This window comes from Talaromyces amestolkiae (genome assembly GCF_001896365.1).
Source record: "Talaromyces amestolkiae strain CIB chromosome Unknown scaffold5.1, whole genome shotgun sequence".
Taxonomy (NCBI): Eukaryota; Fungi; Ascomycota; class Eurotiomycetes; order Eurotiales; family Trichocomaceae; genus Talaromyces; species Talaromyces amestolkiae.
Window position 1 is genome coordinate 647651 of NW_024468041.1, and position 17378 is coordinate 665028.

Below are 17378 nucleotides of genomic sequence, written 5' to 3' on the forward strand. Positions count from 1 at the left end.
GAAGAACATCTACAACAAATCAACAACCAGACACCACGATCAGCTCTGACAGAACTCAGTCGATCTTATAATTCACTTTTGACTTTCATTTGCACTACCTAATTGCGAATCCAGCCAGGACTCGACTCGGAATATGTACTGGGGGTATCATCGCGGCGACATGACAGGATGATGATGATGTGGTGGCCCTGGATCAGCAGGAGCGCCATGGTACAGGGACAGCCGGACAAATTTGCTAACCATTACACATAAGGAGAAGAAACAGTATTCAGACCCGTGCTCATATACTACACAAATAATAGCAGAAACCCAGCAGCGCCGGCTACGAATGCAAGGGAAACACCGMCCCTCCCCGCCGAACCGGTCTGCACGCTCGACGAAGAAGTGGCCGTGGACGTAGCCTTCTGCGAACCCACAAACGGAGTGTTCATTTTTGACGCTTTGGCGGTCTCGGTTGATGATGCCCCTGACGTCGTCGCGCTCGATCCTTCGCTTGCGGTAGCMCCAGCCGTTGTGCCAGTGGCCGACCCTGTTGATGCAGCGGTGTCAGTGACTGCTGCAGCAGTAGATTGTGCAGTCGTCCCCGCTGTGCTTGAGCTGGTAGTGATTGTATCCGTACCTGTCGTTCCAGTCGCTGACGCAGCACTGGCTGCGGAATCAGTCATAGACGCGGCGGTATCAGTCGCAGAAGCAGAATTGCTCAGATTTTCCGCATCACTTTGCGTTCTATCCAATGCATTCGCATTCGGCGTATCCGAGCCGCCAGACAACGGCAATAGACCAGTGTAATTGATTTCATCGCCCTGCGTAATCTGGAAAGCGTAGTCATCGGCATTCTGGAGATCGGCAGGAGGAGTCCAGCTGAATTCGCCTTTTGTGGCGTCACTGCTCAGGACTTGCACGTCTTGTAGGTCCGTGGAGGCGCCTTTGCGGAGGGTGATTGTTACGGGCTGTACTTAGTATTAGGTGCTTGTCTTCGCTGTATGGACAGGTAGGGAAAGGGCTTACGGCGTCGCTACCTCCGGTCCATTTCAGGGTCACGGGCTGACCAGCTGTCAGACTCGCAGGCCATTCTGAGAAGGCGACGTAGTCGGCCATGACAGACGCTAGCAGCCCTGCGCCGACAAGGAAGTACTTGACTGGGGCCATTTTGAGTATAGTAATTCTTGAAGTGACTTAAATTCGACGTCAAGTAGGAAACAGGTGTAAAGGAAGAACGAAGGCTCATAGCGAAGTGCGCCAACCAGTATCTTTAAGACATCGAAACCTGTGAGGGCAGTATCAACAACATCCTCATCCCTGGAATAATTAGAACCATGGCTGTGAAGAATGTCAACCCAATTAAAGAATGAAGTACATTTTCACAGGCCAATTAGCACAAAACAGCTCCGCATACTCCAAACTTTCTGCAACAAGAAAACGTGCATTCTTCGGGAGAAGAACGGAGATCATTTGATCCAGGGTCAAGACGCCAGATGAACCAAGATGGACTACATTCCCGTCCTTTGCCCCTGGCGACCAACAAAGAATTGGGACTTGATAGCATTCTTCACTTGGCATATCATCCTCAGAGTACAGCAATCAAGGACAACCCCAGAAAAAGCTTATCATCATTATCATCACATCCACAAAAGCTTGCCATCAGCAAGACGCAGCCAGTATATACAGTCTATGAGCTCAATAGGCGTATTCAAGCAACAGGAAACTCCACAACCCTCCTCAACAAACTCCCCACCCCCTTGTCCTTCCCCCCATCCTCTTCCGCCAACAACCTATCCGTAAAAATCCTCTTCGGGATCTGAAACTCCACAACCGGCGACTTCCTAAACACTTTTTCTTCAGTACCCAAATCCGCCATCAACATGCCCTGATAACTGTAATCCAAAAAGTCCTCCATGTTATACGACTGTTTTGTGAATTGCTCGGATATGATGCGCGCGATGGCGGCGACGTTGGGGTGGTAGTGAGATTGTAAGGATTCAAGTTCCCAGAGACTGCTATCGATGGCGTTTGTGATGGTCGGATCCGTTTCGGTCGGTTGGAAGGGGTCGTTCATCATGTCGTTCTTTTTGTTGTTATTGCTGATGCCGCGGTGGATCATAAATGTGCATGTCGGATGACTTTTCAGCAGATTATATGCAAACGGTACGATGGCCACAATCGCACTCGGGGGTGCGTTGAGGGCTAATCGCGCTAGTCGCTTGATGAAGCTCGCTACAAGGGTAGCCGGTAAGTGCGTCGAGGCCAAGAATGTATCTAGCAGACGGAAGAAGCGCGATCGATGTTTGGAATGGAGTAGCTCAGAATCGAGCAGAGAGTAGAGCTTTGTGTAAAAGTGTGGGTAATCGAGGTTCCGTTCTTGGATCAAATAAAACAGACCAGAAAGCGCTAAAAGGGCCGTTGAGCCACCGGCGTTATAGCTGTCTGTCAGGAAATCCATGAGGAGCTCGGGGCGGAGGAACCAGGGTGCGATTGTGTGCGCCATTCTTTTCAAGAGGGATTTTCGTTGCGCTGCAGATAAGGTGCTGCTTCGTAGGATCGCGAGCCAGGCGTCTTGAGCCCATCTTCTATGCGAGTTGACGGACAACAGTGGATTTTTGGATTTTTCTTTCTTGGACGGTTGCTGACCGTGGAAGTTTTCGAATTTGTAGTCTTGCGGGATGGCGGAGTCGCATTGAGAGAGGATCCAGATTAGTCGTTCGAGGACTTCGGAAGGTCTTTCAGTGGCATATGATCTGCTGATTGTTAATATGAATTGGCTTCTTGATTGAGTTGGGTGGGGACGTACGAGATTTTTTGAAAGGTGTAAAACCTCACGTCGTCGAATTCCTTGACAAACTTTTCGACAAATTCCGTGCGAACCAAGTCGCCGTTTCCTGCCTCGACTAACGCCTCGAATATAGACTGGAACAAGCCTGTAGTCCAGACCTGAACTTCTGCTTCGGGGATGTGAGTTGCGCGCACGTTCACGAGTCGCATCGACAAAGTCAAGGCGGTGATCTACAAAAATTAGTTCGGTTCCTTTAAGAGGCGGAGTAGACAAACCTGAGAAGACGAATTTGCATATCGGATAATATCCAACAACGCATTCTGATATTCCTGCAATCTCTCCTTCAGCCACCCCACCACGATCTGTTCCTGCTCGCTAGCCTTGGAAGGTAATTGTAGGTTTCCGCCAGCGATGAGTCGACAGAAAACTCGACAAAGGGCAACTGCTACTGCAAGATTTGGCAATTCGCTAGGATCTTTGATCAAGTTGTCGGCATTGAGCATCGAAATCAAGGTCGCAATGTTGTTGTAGTATTTTCTGGACTCTGAGATTTGAGCTTCTAGCTCTTCGATCTTGGCCTGCTCATTTTTCGACTCGTCGCTTGCGACGGCTCGACGTTTGGTGGATTGATTGCCAGAGTCTTTGGGTATCTTTCGTTTTTTGGTAATTTCGTTCGCCATGGTTCTAAACGTTGTGTTTTATACAATGCTACAACGTAGAAAGTCCTTACAATGAATAAAATTATTATCGGACGATGTTTTTCCGAGATACCCACTATGCCCAACGCGGCTAGCGTCTTCTTACTGCCAAACTCCTCTTCCCGACAACTTCTCGTCACTTCCGGTTTCACTAACACTGCAATTCTCAGACTACATTGACAACAATGGCTTCGCGTTTGGCAAAGAGCGCCATCGGTATGTCGTAACCGGCGCAAAACAGATCAATTGATCGCATACTAACCTCTGATAATCAGGCGCCACCCGCGTCCGGCCGGCTCTCGTCACCCGCAACCTCCCTTCCATCACAGCCAACCTCACGGCACCTCGATTCGCCTCGAATGTCCCGGCTGAGGAGCCTCAGAAGAAGGCCCAGTCCATTATTGACTCCTTGCCCGGCAACTCACTCATTTCCAAGACCGCCATCTTGTCTGCCGGCGCCGGTCTTTCTATCGCTGCCATCAGCAACGAGCTTTACGTGCTCAACGAGGAAACCGTCATCGCATTCTGTTTGATCAGTGTCTTCACTGCTCTCGGCAAATATGGCGGTCCCATGTATAGAGAGTGGGCTGAGGGTCAGTCGCAGAAGTACAAGGATATTTTGAACTCTGCTCGTGCCGACCACACCAATGCCGTCAAGACCCGCATTGAGAATGTGCAGCAGCTCGGTGGTGTTGTTGAGGTTACCAAGCAGCTTTTTGAAGTTTCCAAGGTTAGATCTTTCAAATAATGTCGAGAACCAGGAGCATCGATTGACATGACATAGGAAACCGCCAAGCTTGAGGCTCAAGCTTACGAGCTCGAGCAGCGCACTGCCCTCGCCGCTGAGGCCAAGCAGGTCCTCGACTCCTGGGTGCGCTACGAAGGTCAGGTCAAGCAGCGTGAACAGCGCGAGCTTGCCGAGACCGTCATCCGCAAGATCCATGAGGAACTCAAGAACCCCAAGGTTCTCCAGCAGATCCTCCAGCAGAGCATTGCTGATGTTGAGCGTACGTCCAATCTCTGGTATAGAAAATTAAAGACGGGCTAACATTTCATAGGTATCGTTGCCGCTAAATAAACGTCAAGACTCAATAGATGGATGGCTGTCGGTTGATCCTTCATGTACAAAATCAAGCGTCGGTGTTATATGATGCACTAGACTTAAACACACAATTACAGTCTTCTGTTTCCTTTGTTTCCTATGTAGCATATCGCATTTGAAGATGATATTGTTGATCTATCTATGCTTCATCGCTTGGTCCATCGCGATCCGTACCTGACTCCTATATCACTGTTGACAAGACGAGTGACGCATCATCGTGGCACTAATTTCAAGTTTCTGGTCACATCTCAGCTAACAATCACCGCTTCGTATTACGTATATACCCAACTACGTACATGATTTGAGGCTCAAGCGTTGTGCATTCCGGGGACGTGGCTTGTATTAGATAGTGACATGCGTGGATCTGCTCCGCTTCATGCACGTGTTTTGATTTCTTACTAGCACTCATAGAGTAATGTGTAAAGCCATCAGACATTAAAGAACCATTGTCATCACATTGGCAAAAATAGATTCAGCTGACGCGAAACTGAAAGAATACGCTGGGTGCTCAGACTACGATTGGCCCATGGATTCAATCCGGTCCAAGACTTTGAAGGCGCTGCGCCCCACGAATCAAAGCGGCCAAGGGACCAGGACAATTGACTCAGGTACTTGATGTAACTATCTTTAATCATACAGAAGTCCATCCCGAATACCGATCTTCTAAGGTTCTTCTTCGAAGCTCCAAAATACCACAAACCCGCTGCATATCATATCATCAGACATAAGTCTCGACGTAGATCCCCGCCATGCCACTCAAAGACATCCTGCACAGACACGGCAAAGACCAGAGTCAAGACAACAACAACAACACATTATCTCCTCAAGAATTCACCTTCATCCGAACAGACACCCACACTCAGGAAATCATCACCCCTTCTACCCTCAACACCTCCATCGCGAACACTGCTGCAATAGGAGGACCAGAAGAAACCCAATCCCCAACAACACCCACAACCCCCCGCCGCAAATCATTCTTCCGGCGCCGCTCACACGTCTCTTCTTCCGAGAATCTTGCTTCCCCCCCTGGAGGAAGTTCTTCCAGAGGAAATTCAGAAAAAGGCGAAAAACGAATCTCTAATCTGCTACATCTAGATCATCACAGCCGCAAGTCTCTCTCCCGCAGCGGCAGTACAAGCTCGGTAAACATACCGGCTGATCTGCCGCAAATCGATGCGGAGAATGTAATCGATGAGCAAGAACGAGAAGCGCAGTGGGAGAAACGGGCTACGAGGCTTGTGCAGGGGAATCCGCGGATTGGGGGAGGTGTTTCGCCTGACCGAGTTTCGCAGAGTGCCGGCACTGGTGGTGCTGGTGCTGGTGCTGGTGCTGGTGCGGTAAATTTTTCGTATTTGCAGCCTAATCAAGGCCAGCAGAGGTCGAGGAGTAGAAGTACTAGTTCGGGTGTTTCGGAGCCGCAGGCTGATGTAAGTCTTTCTGCTATGTCCTGGACATTGAGAGAGAGGATACTGATTGGGATAGATTAATATACAAGAAGCGATTCGGCTTCATGAGAATGGGGGTATGTCACAACGTCACATTGATTGACCCATGTATGGATCTCTGATAATTTACGGATCTACAGAACTCGAAAAATCGACACAACTATTCGGCATCCTCGCTGACCCCAACGGCTCCAATAATGCCATAGCCCAAGTCCTCTACGGCCTCGCACTTCGGTAAGTCTCAAGTCTCCCTCTGTTGTACACCTATCCCAATTAACACTCTCCAGCCATGGCTGGGGTTGTCCCCCCGACCTTCCCAAAGCCGTAACCTATCTATCTGCCGCTGCCGCCAACTCAGCCTCCATCGAAACCCTTGCCCTCGAAGCTGGTCTCAAAAAGGGCGGCGCCGCAAAGGGCGAACTCGTGCTCGCAATCTACGAGCTTGCGAACTGCTTTCGAAATGGTTGGGGCATCGAGAAGGATCCCGTTGCGGCGAGATTGTATTATGAGACTGCGGCTAATTTAGGGGATACGGATGCTATGAATGAGTGTGCGTGGTGTTATTTGGAGGGGTTTGGGGGGAAGAAGGATAAGGTACTTATTTGCTATCTTCGGGTGTTAGTCGTGGTTGGGAGGTAGGCTGATGGTGTCTAGTTTACGGCGGCGAAGTATTATCGGCTCGCTGAGCAGAATGGGAATAAAACGCTGGGTAATTCTTGGTACGTCGAACCTTTCTATTCCCTAGACGGAGTCGATGGCTAACAGTCTACGATAGGATTTGGAAAGATAAATACAATCCCAAATAAAGCACCAGGCTTACGAACACGGCTTTTGATACCCTCGGAATCATACTTGATGTCACATGTACCCTTAATAGCCCCTGATTTGGATATGTAAATACTAATAACAATTTGTTGTCCTGTTCCATTTGATCATTCCACAGGTGTTTAATGCTCACTTCGTTGACACAGGAGCCCGAGCTATATCAAGCTTTGTAGCTGGGGTCTCGGGCCTGATATCTATGTCAAAGATATCCATGGGCAGACCAATAGTGGTGCATGCATTAGGAATCTACCAGCAATCAGCACCCTTTTTTTGTGTCTTTTGTGAAGGAGAACTCACATCTACAATACCAGCAATATGTCCCTCCACAGGCGCCGCACTCAACAGCAAATAAATCTGATAATCGTCATACCCGTATCGCCGCAAATACTCAATGATGCGAAGACAGCTTTGACGATAGGCGACGGTGGCGTCTAGGAAGTGCTGTTTGCCGTTTTCGTCGACGGAGAAGCCCTACCACAATATCAGCGCTTCCTTCTCAACAGAAAGAAATAAAAGGGGCGAACCTCAAAATATAGCATTCGCCCAGGGCCGAATTGCGGTTGGACAGGCCCAGGGATGAAAATCGGAGACTTTCCATTAACCATACCGAGTTGTTTCTGTCCGTCTTTCATGACTGAGAATTTGATAGTGATTACGCCAGCCATTTCGATTGCGCCGCAAAATGAGATTTCGCCGTCTCCTTCTGTTGTCTTCTTAGCCTTCTTCCCGAATTATGGTTAGCAGAAGGGAGAGGACGTACGCGAAAAATGCAAATCACCAACACTAAACTTTGCGCCCGGAACATGCACAGGTAGATACACTTTACTTCCCCTTGATAAATTCTTTATATCGCAATTACCGCCATGTTCCGGTCTTCCGGGCACCGTGCGCGCTCCCTCTGCTGCAACCTTTGCTGCGGTGGCTTCGTCTGCCGCACCGGCATGCGCGTTTGTCGTCAGGGGAGGGTTCGCGACTGTTCGTGTTGTACCGCCAGCAGCCTTCTCGGAGATGAGTTCGGCTTCACGACGATTCCATTCTGCGAGGATCTCGGCGGAAGGTGCACAGCCCAGGATACCGGGATGAATCAGACCTGCAAATTTGACGCCAGGGATGTGCCGGGATGTGCAGTGTATACCCTCAAAATCCCAAATTGCTTTTGCCCTGCCCTCATATCAGCATTTCAACAGCATGGATGATAAAAGGCAATCTACGCATGAGGATAAATCTCATCCAAAAACCCACCCCCATTCTCCTTATGAAAGACACCCGAGAACCCCCACGGCTGATCTTCAAAGGGCTGCACATCCTGGATTTCGACGCAGAGTACATCACCCGGTTCGGCACCCTCGATTTCGAAGGGGCCCGAGAGGTAGTGCACTTTGGTGAGATCGACGTTTAGCACGTCGTCGGCTGAGTCGTTGTTGCCAATCTGGCCGCCTGTCCAGTCGAGGCATTCGATTTTGACGGTTTCGTTGTTGTGGATGGTGCCGCAGAAGGGGACTATGTCAGTCAGCCAGTCACGGTTTTGCAAATTAAGAGGTTAGATATGTAGTACCATCGGGGTGCCAGCGGTTCTGTTGTATGTTAGTTTTGAGTTCTAGTCAAAACTTCTAAAGAGTGGTCTTACGTGTAGATACGGCTGCTTCGCAGCAGGTGTGTTTACATCAACCTTGAGCGCGGTGCGAACGATACCCATCTTTTCAATTGTTTCAATTACTTGTTTTGTTGCTAGACTGTCTTTCTGTGTACAGTGAAAGGGAGAGAGAGACAGGGCACTTCTATATATCCTCACCCCGCAGTTGAGCATAGGTACCACACTAGTCGTACAACATGAAGATTCAACCGTTGATAACCTATCTGATAGACAAACCCTGCAGGTCTCGAAGCATCGCTAACCCCGTTTGGACATCTAATGCGGAGCATCCTCGTATCGTTCAAAGACTACTGGTTTGATCTTTTATTCCACTTTGGGGATGAACAAATGATCGGGCAGCTCGTTATCTGCTTTGTCCTGGTTTCAGGTATCCGAGGATGTTCGACAGGATGAACCTTGGATTGTTTGCTTGGTTAGGGCCTAGGATTTGGCTAGTGTCATAGGTTATTTGTTCGATGCTTTTATCCTAAATAGTATCAAAGCTACAAAAAGCTCATGATTTATAATAACACGCCGAGTACAGTAACTTGGTTCGAGATATCAAATAATGAGAAGAATGTGGATACGCACAGAGTAATTGTCTGCATTCCTTAAAATCACACACATTCTTGCCATCCAGGTTTTTCACGGAGCTGTTTGACGATTCTATTGACATCAATAGTTCTATTCGCCAAAATGTCCTGGATATGCCCATGAATAATATCCCCGATGTATAAAATCTCATTGTATATACTTCTTTCTGATAGGCCAATCAAAATTTACAAACGACTGGAGCAAACGAATATTCCCAGCCTCTTCGATAATGAATTCATAGAGCAATATCTCGGACATGGTCATCAATGGTAGTCATTTGAGTGTGTAATAGTCTATTGTGGTGACGTTGGACGTTCGGCGACTAAGAAAGCCCGCCTTACTTTTTGCTTAGCTGACCGCGCTACCTTCTGTTTACTTTCTCCCGGCACACCCACAATTTTTTTTCCTCGCATCAATTGGGTTCCCATCTACTGCTTCTTACTCTCATTATTACTTGAGCTTCATCTCCCATATTACTCATTTCAATTCCTTAATATCACCACATATCCCACACGCAATGCCTCCAAAACGCACAGCAAAATCGGCTGAGCCCAAGGCCGCCGCCACCACCGCGAAAGCTACCAAAACTCGCGGACGACCAGCAGCTGCTGAGAAAAAGACGACCACAACTACCACCACCAGCACCAAAAAGAGCGTCGCAACTACCAAAAAGACCACTCAGTCCAAGAAGCCCCTTCAAGAAGCAAAAGCCAACACAAGCGCAAAGCGCAAGGCCGAAGCCGACCTCGAAGAAAAACCACAGGGTAAGCGCCAGAAGCCTCAAGCCGAGACAAAAGCTGTCAAGAAGGAGCGCGTCATCAAGAAGCCCACTGCTCCTCGAGCCAAAACCCCCAAGCCTGCGCTAGCACCCAAGCCTCCCAAGGAGAAAGTAGTCATCAACACTGCGCCGACTACGCGTCTTGACGTGTTCGCCTTCGGGTCGAATAGCAATGCCGAACTGGGAATGGGCGATACCTTCAAGAAGGCTGAATGTCCTCGACCCAAATTCAACAGCGTCCTTTCTGATGCCGGCGTGGTGCAGATTTCGACTGGTGGAATGCACGGTATCGCGCTTACACATGATAACAAGGTTTTGACTTGGGGTGTGAATGACCAGGGCGCTTTGGGTCGCGACACAAACTGGGAAGGTGGATTAGTGGATATGGACAAGGCGGAGGAGTCTGGCTCTGATGATGACGACGAGGAGATTGAAGTCAACCCCAAGGAAGCTACTCCTTCAGTGATTGATCTGTCTGGTGTCGAGAAGGGGACTGTTTTCACCCAGGTTGTCGCTGCAGACAGTGCTTCTTTCGCACTTACCGATGATGGTTTTGTCTATGGATGGGGTACTTTCCGCGTAAGTATTTTCCTCTGCACATTTATTTATGTACTAATGAAGGTATAGAACAGCAATGGTGTCTGGGGTTTCTCTCCCGAGGTCAAAATCCAGCAGACTCCTACCCTCATCCCTGGTCTGAAGAACGTCACCAAGATCGCCGCCGGCAGCAACCACGTCCTCGCCCTCTTGACTGACGGCACCGTTCACTCCTGGGGATCCGGTGAACAAGACCAACTGGCCCGTCGTCTCGTGGAACGCCGCGCCAAAGAACAAGGCCTTGTCCCTCAAAAGGTTGGCTCGAAGCGTGGATTCATCGATGTTGCTGCTGGCGCCGACCACTCTTTTGCCCTACACAAAGATGGGTCTGTCTATGGTTGGGGATTGAACAACTACGGCCAGACCGGTATTGCCAGCAAGGCTGGTGAAAGTGAAGCTGGCGTCCTCAAGCCTACTGTCATTCCCAGCTTGAAGGGTCAGAACAAGATCACCCAGATTTCTGCTGGAAACTTCAACACTCTTGCCATCACCGACAAGAACGAATGTCTCGTCTGGGGCCGTATTGACAACCACGCCACCGGCATTGACGCTAGCACTTTGGCCAAAGACGACGTGATCTTTGACGACCGCGACCGCCCTCGTATCTTGACCAATGCAACCCGCATCCCTAATCTCGAGGTCGCTTACGCCACTTATGGCACCGAACATGCCATCGCAGTCACCACAGACGGCAAAGCATACTCCTGGGGCTTCAACTCTTCCAACCAAACCGGCCAACCCGGCGATGACGATATCAAAGTTGCTACTTTGATCAGCTCAAAGGCCGTGCAAGAGAAGAAGTTTGTCTGGGCTGGTGCTGGCGGTCAGTACGGCATGATTGCGACTGTCAGGGAGTAGGTCAAGAAGGCCGATGCTTGATTTACGCCTTCGTGCGCAAGCCGAATCTGTACCATTTGATGTCCTTTCTGCCACATTACAAGTTTAATGCCCTTCCAACAATTCAACATCTGTACATAGTTTGTTCCATCTCTTCTACCCTTTTTGATAAAAGCTTGTTTGTTATGTCATTTACAGGTGGTCTCCGTTACAGAATAGAATGAATACTCGAGTTACGTTTAATCATCAGTCAGCGATGGTATGTTTTAATGCACCTACGCTCTCTTAGATTTACTATTCGGTCATAGGCTGCAACTACATATCCCAAAAGTCCAGTAAGGCTTGCTCGAGAAAGACACTAGATGCCCCCTTTCTTTGTTCAATAAAAACTCTCCATCGCACTAAAGATGGAGCACGGAGTCTTGATGGGCGCTTTTCACTGCTAGACCACTTCTGAGAGCCGTCGTTAAGGTAGGTGTAAACGTTTCATTTGGTTCTTATACTAACATGTATCCCCTATCCTCAATAAAGGTCCACTTCAAGTATACTGCTCCGGCCAGTTTCATCGCCGCAATTGTTATAGCAACATTGTGCAAAATCAATGCCAGCATCATCTTCCCTCATAGGGGAAAAAAAAGCCGCTCGTTTACGCAGGCAAACAAGCAATCTTCAACTCCGCCCTGCGCGTTTTCGGCCCAGGCTTCATCGCCAGTTCACTGAGCGTGCCTCTCCTACGACTCATCTCTGAGGATACTCCTATCATCACCCATCGTACTCCTCACAGGTGTCGGTATGGCATTCATATTTGGTCTGGTGTATCTCCTCCTCTCCAGCTTTTCCCTATCTTTGAGGAGACCAACGGCTGAGCCGTCGGCGTCCAGGGGCTAGCATACATAAGGGGCATATCTCTCAGTGGCCTCGATTATGTTGTACGAAAGGCCGAGATTGGGATGGTGCTCTAGCGGACTTGTAGGTCCAAGAGAGCGTTCGACGGTCGAGTCTGATGGAACAATGCTTCAAACGAATATGGATAGTCAAATTTATTTCAACTATCCTCAACCCAGTACTAGATACATTGAGTAGAATTAGAGTCAATGCGAAAAAGCTCTTTTATAAGATCCTCGTCACTAAAAGTACCCAAGCATGAAGGATGAAAGATATCAACACATGAACCAGGCTCATCAACAAAAACATACATAGACAGGAAGGTGCAGGTCCCGAAGGAAGGGTGCCTAAGGCTTCAGCACCTTCTTCAAGATCAATCCATCTCCATTCAGCATTCCCCAATCTTCTTGATTTTTCTGGACCAATTGCCCCCTTTCCATGAGGGAAACCCCTTTGACACCGAGCACACAACCTCAGTTCCATAAAGTATGACTCACACATCCTCGAAATTCAATTCCAAAATCTTACATCTAAATCACGTATGCCACGTACCTGACTATCAACTGATATGCACGTGCAACTTTTTGAGCATTTGGCCAACTACCTACATGACTACCCACAGTATACACCCACCCAGTGCTGTATAGACGGGAGGACTGTACATGCATACCCGTAGACACTTGTAGGTTACATATATGAATCATGAAGCTAAGGTGGGTCGAGTATACTTGGCGGTCTGTTACAGATTTATGTGTTGGACTAGTCTACATACTTAATGTAGATAGTATATTGAGATTCTATGGTTGAGGAGAGGGTATGAGTCACTTCAGAGGTTGTTAGAGTGGTAGAGGTACCTAAGTACCTAAAGAATTTTCTGTGGATGAGAGGGTTGGGCAACAATCTGGTTAGTTCCGGTTCTAGTACTTGAAGATAGACTGTGGTGACAGTGAACTAGGTAGATACATGTATCGACAACATAATTAAATAGCTTCTGTATCGGTTAGTCTCTAGCTGTTCTGATGTCATATAGCATGTGATAATGTATCTATCTATCTTTCGACTCGATCTGGATCCTGTTGGATGAACCTTCTGAATGCGGAAGAGGTGACGTGTGCTAGGTGTCTGTTTCATGATAGCAGCGGTTTGGAATCTATCTTGCTTGTTTTGATCAAGCCAAGTTGGATGTAGAGCACTCAATTTCCTGGGTTGGTGATGAGTTATTGAGGTAAGCCTAGGCTCTAGAGTTTGACGAAATAGGAAATTAGGGCTTCTCTCCATGACCATCCACTGTTTTATGCAAGCAAGTTAATAGCTTAGGAAGACATCTCTTAAGGACGTAACTTTTCGAAAATAAATCTCTTAACATACCAATGCACTAGAAAAACCCATCAATATTTTAGATTGACAGAGGAAAAAAATTGTTGAAGTCAAATCCTATAAAGTCGATGAGTTAATGAGTCATTATAGCGGTCAGCCCGGCGGTAAACACTGACATCTAGATCAACATGTTTTTCTATACTTTTTGCCCTAGTTTGAAACATACCGCCTACAAAAATAGATTTATTTTGGTATAATTAACTTAATTTTCCTGAATAGAGTTGTCTAGCAAGGCGTCTGGTACGGAGATATTACGTACCATGAATCAAGTTAGAGATTCACCAATATCGATGAGAACATTGTTTCCAAGCAAGATTTATGCACCTTTATTCTGATATTTCCTTTCTAGGTAGGTATGCAAGCAAGCAATTGACGTGGTTTAGATTTTCCTGTATGATGAAGCATTCATCCATCAGGGGAGATTACACCCTCAGCATGGCCGTAGTGGGCCAAAAGCGGAGTCATAAGATGTGAATATATGTGCGATTATCCAAATGAAACGCTATATATGGGCTCCAAAATCAAATATCAATTCACCCTCAGAAAAGATCCACTGCTCTGTACTTAGTTGGTTAGGCATGATCCACGATACGGTTCAGATTCAAAGGCGCGGATGTACGTCTCTTCATTCCGCGCCAGGAAAACATACATCCGCGCCAGGAACTGTCCAAGCTGGGTCAATACTAAATTCAGTTCAATTTGATAAGGAGGAAGCGCTCACGTCAAATGACGTTCATACCTAGTGCATCAACGCTGAGAAGAATGAGACCGACTAATTCCGCACAGAATGAGGCATCATCTCACTTACAGGCTACAATAGGTCCGAGTCTCAGTCATCAAGCCTCTCAGCTTTGAGTCGTTTCCTATTTTTCAACTTGTCTCCGAGAAATATGAAAAGCCATCATCATAATCACGTCGGAGGTATCCAAGAGTCCGACTAGTTTCGAGCTAGGTCCGGTCTCCTTTTCCCATGAGCTCGGTTCCAAAGTTCCCAACGGGCATGAACGCCCAAGATCGGGGTCGCCTCACTACAGCAATGCCAAAAACACTTTTTGTGCTGCCTTATGAGACCGGATTCTGGCATCGGATTGGATGAGGATTTGACGGTTTGAACTATCAGCTAGTACGCTAGTCAGGTTAACCCTAAGCTTTGGAAGACAGGATCTCTAAGCCAGTCAATGGACAGAACGCAAAGAAAGAGAAGAATGGTCCCTGCGCATAAACCCAGCCCAACCAGAGATCGAGATTTGACCCTAGGCTACTACATATTAGGACATACTTTTTTGGGTCTTTTGGTCTGACGGGTTAGTGGATTAGACTAATGTAAGATACAGTATGTATGGGATGGGGACTCGTATCTCAGACCGGGCTGTCAGGTTTGGGGATGCAAGTCTATCGGATGGGGACATGATAGCTGAGAGATCCTTTCTTGGATGTCGTATACCTGATTCCGACATATCTACCTGGGTAACAGTCTATTTGTGATGCGTGAGCATACTTTCGCAAATTCAAGATTGTTATAGGATCACCATGTCCCCGCCTCTCCTATTGGCGGCACAGGGACTATGTCCTTGTACATGGAGGGGCAGCAGGTAGGAGGGGGTCATAACAAAAGATTACAAGAAATGGCCGTGGATTTAATGGTCATACATACACCTATACAATACATGCATATAGGTCGAGATGGTGTGTTTCTATTGGCTTATTCGGAGGGAATGCCCCGCTCGGCCCTCATCGGACGGGCCGTCCCTTTGCTTGATCCATGGGACCGTTCAACGATTTCAGTCCGTGTCCAACTACGTAGTATCTACACACACTTAAGCTACGACTTCGTAAATCCTCGAGAAACATCGTCTCAAACAGTCCCTAAAGTTATACCTAAAAGTTTCAGTACTAATGTCAAATCAGCAAAATTCCACGCTAAACCATCACAGTTGATCAAACCGCCCGCGTGCAAGCACCTCAACGAGGTCTCGTGTCCAATCATGCCGTACACCATGATCGTTTTCCAGCCAGCCAATCAATACGACTTAACAATATACCAATGATTGGCTACGAATGTATCTTTTTCACTGAACTAGTTCGAGCCTAGGGTCATTCGTTCTTTTGGTCGTTTCTATCCGGTAATGTACTAACGTCTCGTGGATTGTAAGAATGTCACTATCAGCCGACGTGCTCATCGAGCAAAGTCACCTTACACAATTAGCCCCAAAGAAATACTGAAAGGAGAAGAGATTATCCGAGACATATGACTCCTATATTTGGATAGAAATAAAATGTTATGTAACCACATCACCTGACTACGGGGGAAGGGTCACAATGTCTTATTTACCTAGGCAGTTAGAAAAAGAAAAAAATATATGATCACGGCAAAGATGCTGTCAGACATACATATTTTCATCGATCTTATGCATAATAATCAAAGTCAGTCATACAATCATGATGAAATCTGTTGAGTTGATCGGCAAGTGCGCTTCTTCAAGTCTATCCGGCCACACGACATGACTCTTTCTTTTCTTTTTCTATTGAAGAATGAACTTTAAGCTTATTTGTCCAGTTTTTAATGAGTCTATAGTATTACAGCATAGCATTTATAAGAAGTGTATTATAAACGATAGGGAGGATTTGTCAAGTGTTCCTTACCTATGCATAGGCATATTGATATGGTGATGTTCCTGTGACATGACGGCAATATCGATGACTCGACGCTATGATAACAATGTCATTCATGAGACAGTTCATAATATTTATGATAAAACCGGTGCTAAAACTGAACTCGAGCGCTGGGATTACTACGTAGTCGTACTAGAGAGGGGTGTGGTCCCTACATAGCGTACGTCATGCTGGGTGTTCGCAGTGGTTTAGTCAGGAGTACAACGTCCGACTGTTGATAGACTGATTGGACCAGAATTTTCCATTGTAAGTTACACTTTGTAGTGACCAGACGATCAAACCCGAAGGAGGACAGAATTGGGATCGCCCAGGTCGGACACGGAGGATTACCAGTACTAAGAACCATCACACGTTGAGCGATCTAGATCGAAGACAGGGCTTTGCTGAGACAGATACCGCCTGTTTTGTGTATAGTGATGATCAAGTCTGGTGTTCGTTATGGTCCAATTCATTGGCTTATATGGTATATTGCCAGTTCAGATCTGGCAGCCTAACTTGGAGCCATGCCATGCCAGGAGCAGGCCATTACAGGCTGGAAGCGCCGGTCCGTTAAATGACGCTCGCCTCAGAGACCCTTGAGTGATGTATAGGTAGTATTCAGTCTCAGCACGACTCGGTGTAGATTTTGTAGAGCATAATTTCAATGACAAGAATAGATGAGAGCGCTTGCTGAGGGAAAAGATAGCCTATGACGGAGTGAGAGGAGGGCTKTAATTTATGTATTTATTACGACAGAGACAAGCATCTGATCCTAGACAGCCAATAACGTATTGTAAGCGGTGTATCATATAACTAGTCTAACACGTTTACAGACTAGGCTCGTATCATCTCGTGTGCTAAGTCTTCGTATGGACAATACAGTACAACGGCTTCTTCTCACGCTGAACAGTCGGTAAGAATGGTCAGTCTGATACAGTCTTATCCTCGTCCTCAGTGTTTAGTTGACTAACGATATTAACATGCACGTCTGCCCAAAACGAAGCATCCAATGACCTCCCCCCGCCAAACTCGGGATTCTCCAGAACGATCAGACCAGAAACATTCCCTCGCCTTGCTTCTGGCTCCCACAGACCGCCGACTCTGGCTGGCCCATCGTAGACGGTCAGTTGCATTGTAGTGTGATGCTTGGCTCTTTTTTTCCCTTTTCGCTCTCTGCTCCATTCC

General features: G+C 47.4%; 6 protein-coding genes across 6 annotated transcripts; 3 read left to right on the plus strand and 3 right to left on the minus strand.

Moving 5' to 3' along the window:
• Positions 1 to 287: 287 nt before the first annotated feature.
• On the minus strand, positions 288 to 1149 carry BHQ10_003337 (uncharacterized protein; the record flags this gene model as incomplete). The annotated part of the gene is made up of 2 exons (XM_040875582.1): positions 288 to 950; positions 1009 to 1149. The coding sequence occupies 2 exons, from the start codon at positions 1147 to 1149 to the stop codon at positions 288 to 290; spliced, it is 804 nt and encodes a 267-aa protein (XP_040731841.1).
• Positions 1150 to 1690: 541 nt separating this feature from the next.
• On the minus strand, positions 1691 to 3450 carry BHQ10_003338 (uncharacterized protein; the record flags this gene model as incomplete). Its single annotated transcript, XM_040875583.1, has 3 exons — positions 1691 to 2735; positions 2789 to 3000; positions 3046 to 3450. 3 exons carry the CDS (start codon positions 3448 to 3450, stop codon positions 1691 to 1693), a joined length of 1662 nt encoding a protein of 553 aa, XP_040731842.1.
• Positions 3451 to 3653: 203 nt separating this feature from the next.
• Positions 3654 to 4546, plus strand: BHQ10_003339 (uncharacterized protein; the record flags this gene model as incomplete). The annotated part of the gene is made up of 4 exons (XM_040875584.1): positions 3654 to 3684; positions 3744 to 4198; positions 4253 to 4475; positions 4527 to 4546. 4 exons carry the CDS (start codon positions 3654 to 3656, stop codon positions 4544 to 4546), a joined length of 729 nt encoding a protein of 242 aa, XP_040731843.1.
• Positions 4547 to 5319: 773 nt separating this feature from the next.
• Positions 5320 to 6821, plus strand: BHQ10_003340 (uncharacterized protein; the record flags this gene model as incomplete). The annotated part of the gene is made up of 7 exons (XM_040875586.1): positions 5320 to 5605; positions 5666 to 5997; positions 6053 to 6092; positions 6156 to 6249; positions 6303 to 6609; positions 6670 to 6734; positions 6791 to 6821. 7 exons carry the CDS (start codon positions 5320 to 5322, stop codon positions 6819 to 6821), a joined length of 1155 nt encoding a protein of 384 aa, XP_040731844.1.
• A 148-nt stretch (positions 6822 to 6969) lies between these two features.
• Positions 6970 to 8536, minus strand: BHQ10_003341 (uncharacterized protein; the record flags this gene model as incomplete). Its single annotated transcript, XM_040875587.1, has 7 exons — positions 6970 to 7086; positions 7138 to 7311; positions 7365 to 7474; positions 7700 to 8001; positions 8052 to 8340; positions 8396 to 8414; positions 8468 to 8536. The coding sequence occupies 7 exons, from the start codon at positions 8534 to 8536 to the stop codon at positions 6970 to 6972; spliced, it is 1080 nt and encodes a 359-aa protein (XP_040731845.1).
• A 1048-nt stretch (positions 8537 to 9584) lies between these two features.
• Positions 9585 to 11300, plus strand: BHQ10_003342 (uncharacterized protein; the record flags this gene model as incomplete). The annotated part of the gene is made up of 2 exons (XM_040875588.1): positions 9585 to 10424; positions 10473 to 11300. 2 exons carry the CDS (start codon positions 9585 to 9587, stop codon positions 11298 to 11300), a joined length of 1668 nt encoding a protein of 555 aa, XP_040731846.1.
• Between the last annotated feature and the right edge of the window lie 6078 nt (positions 11301 to 17378).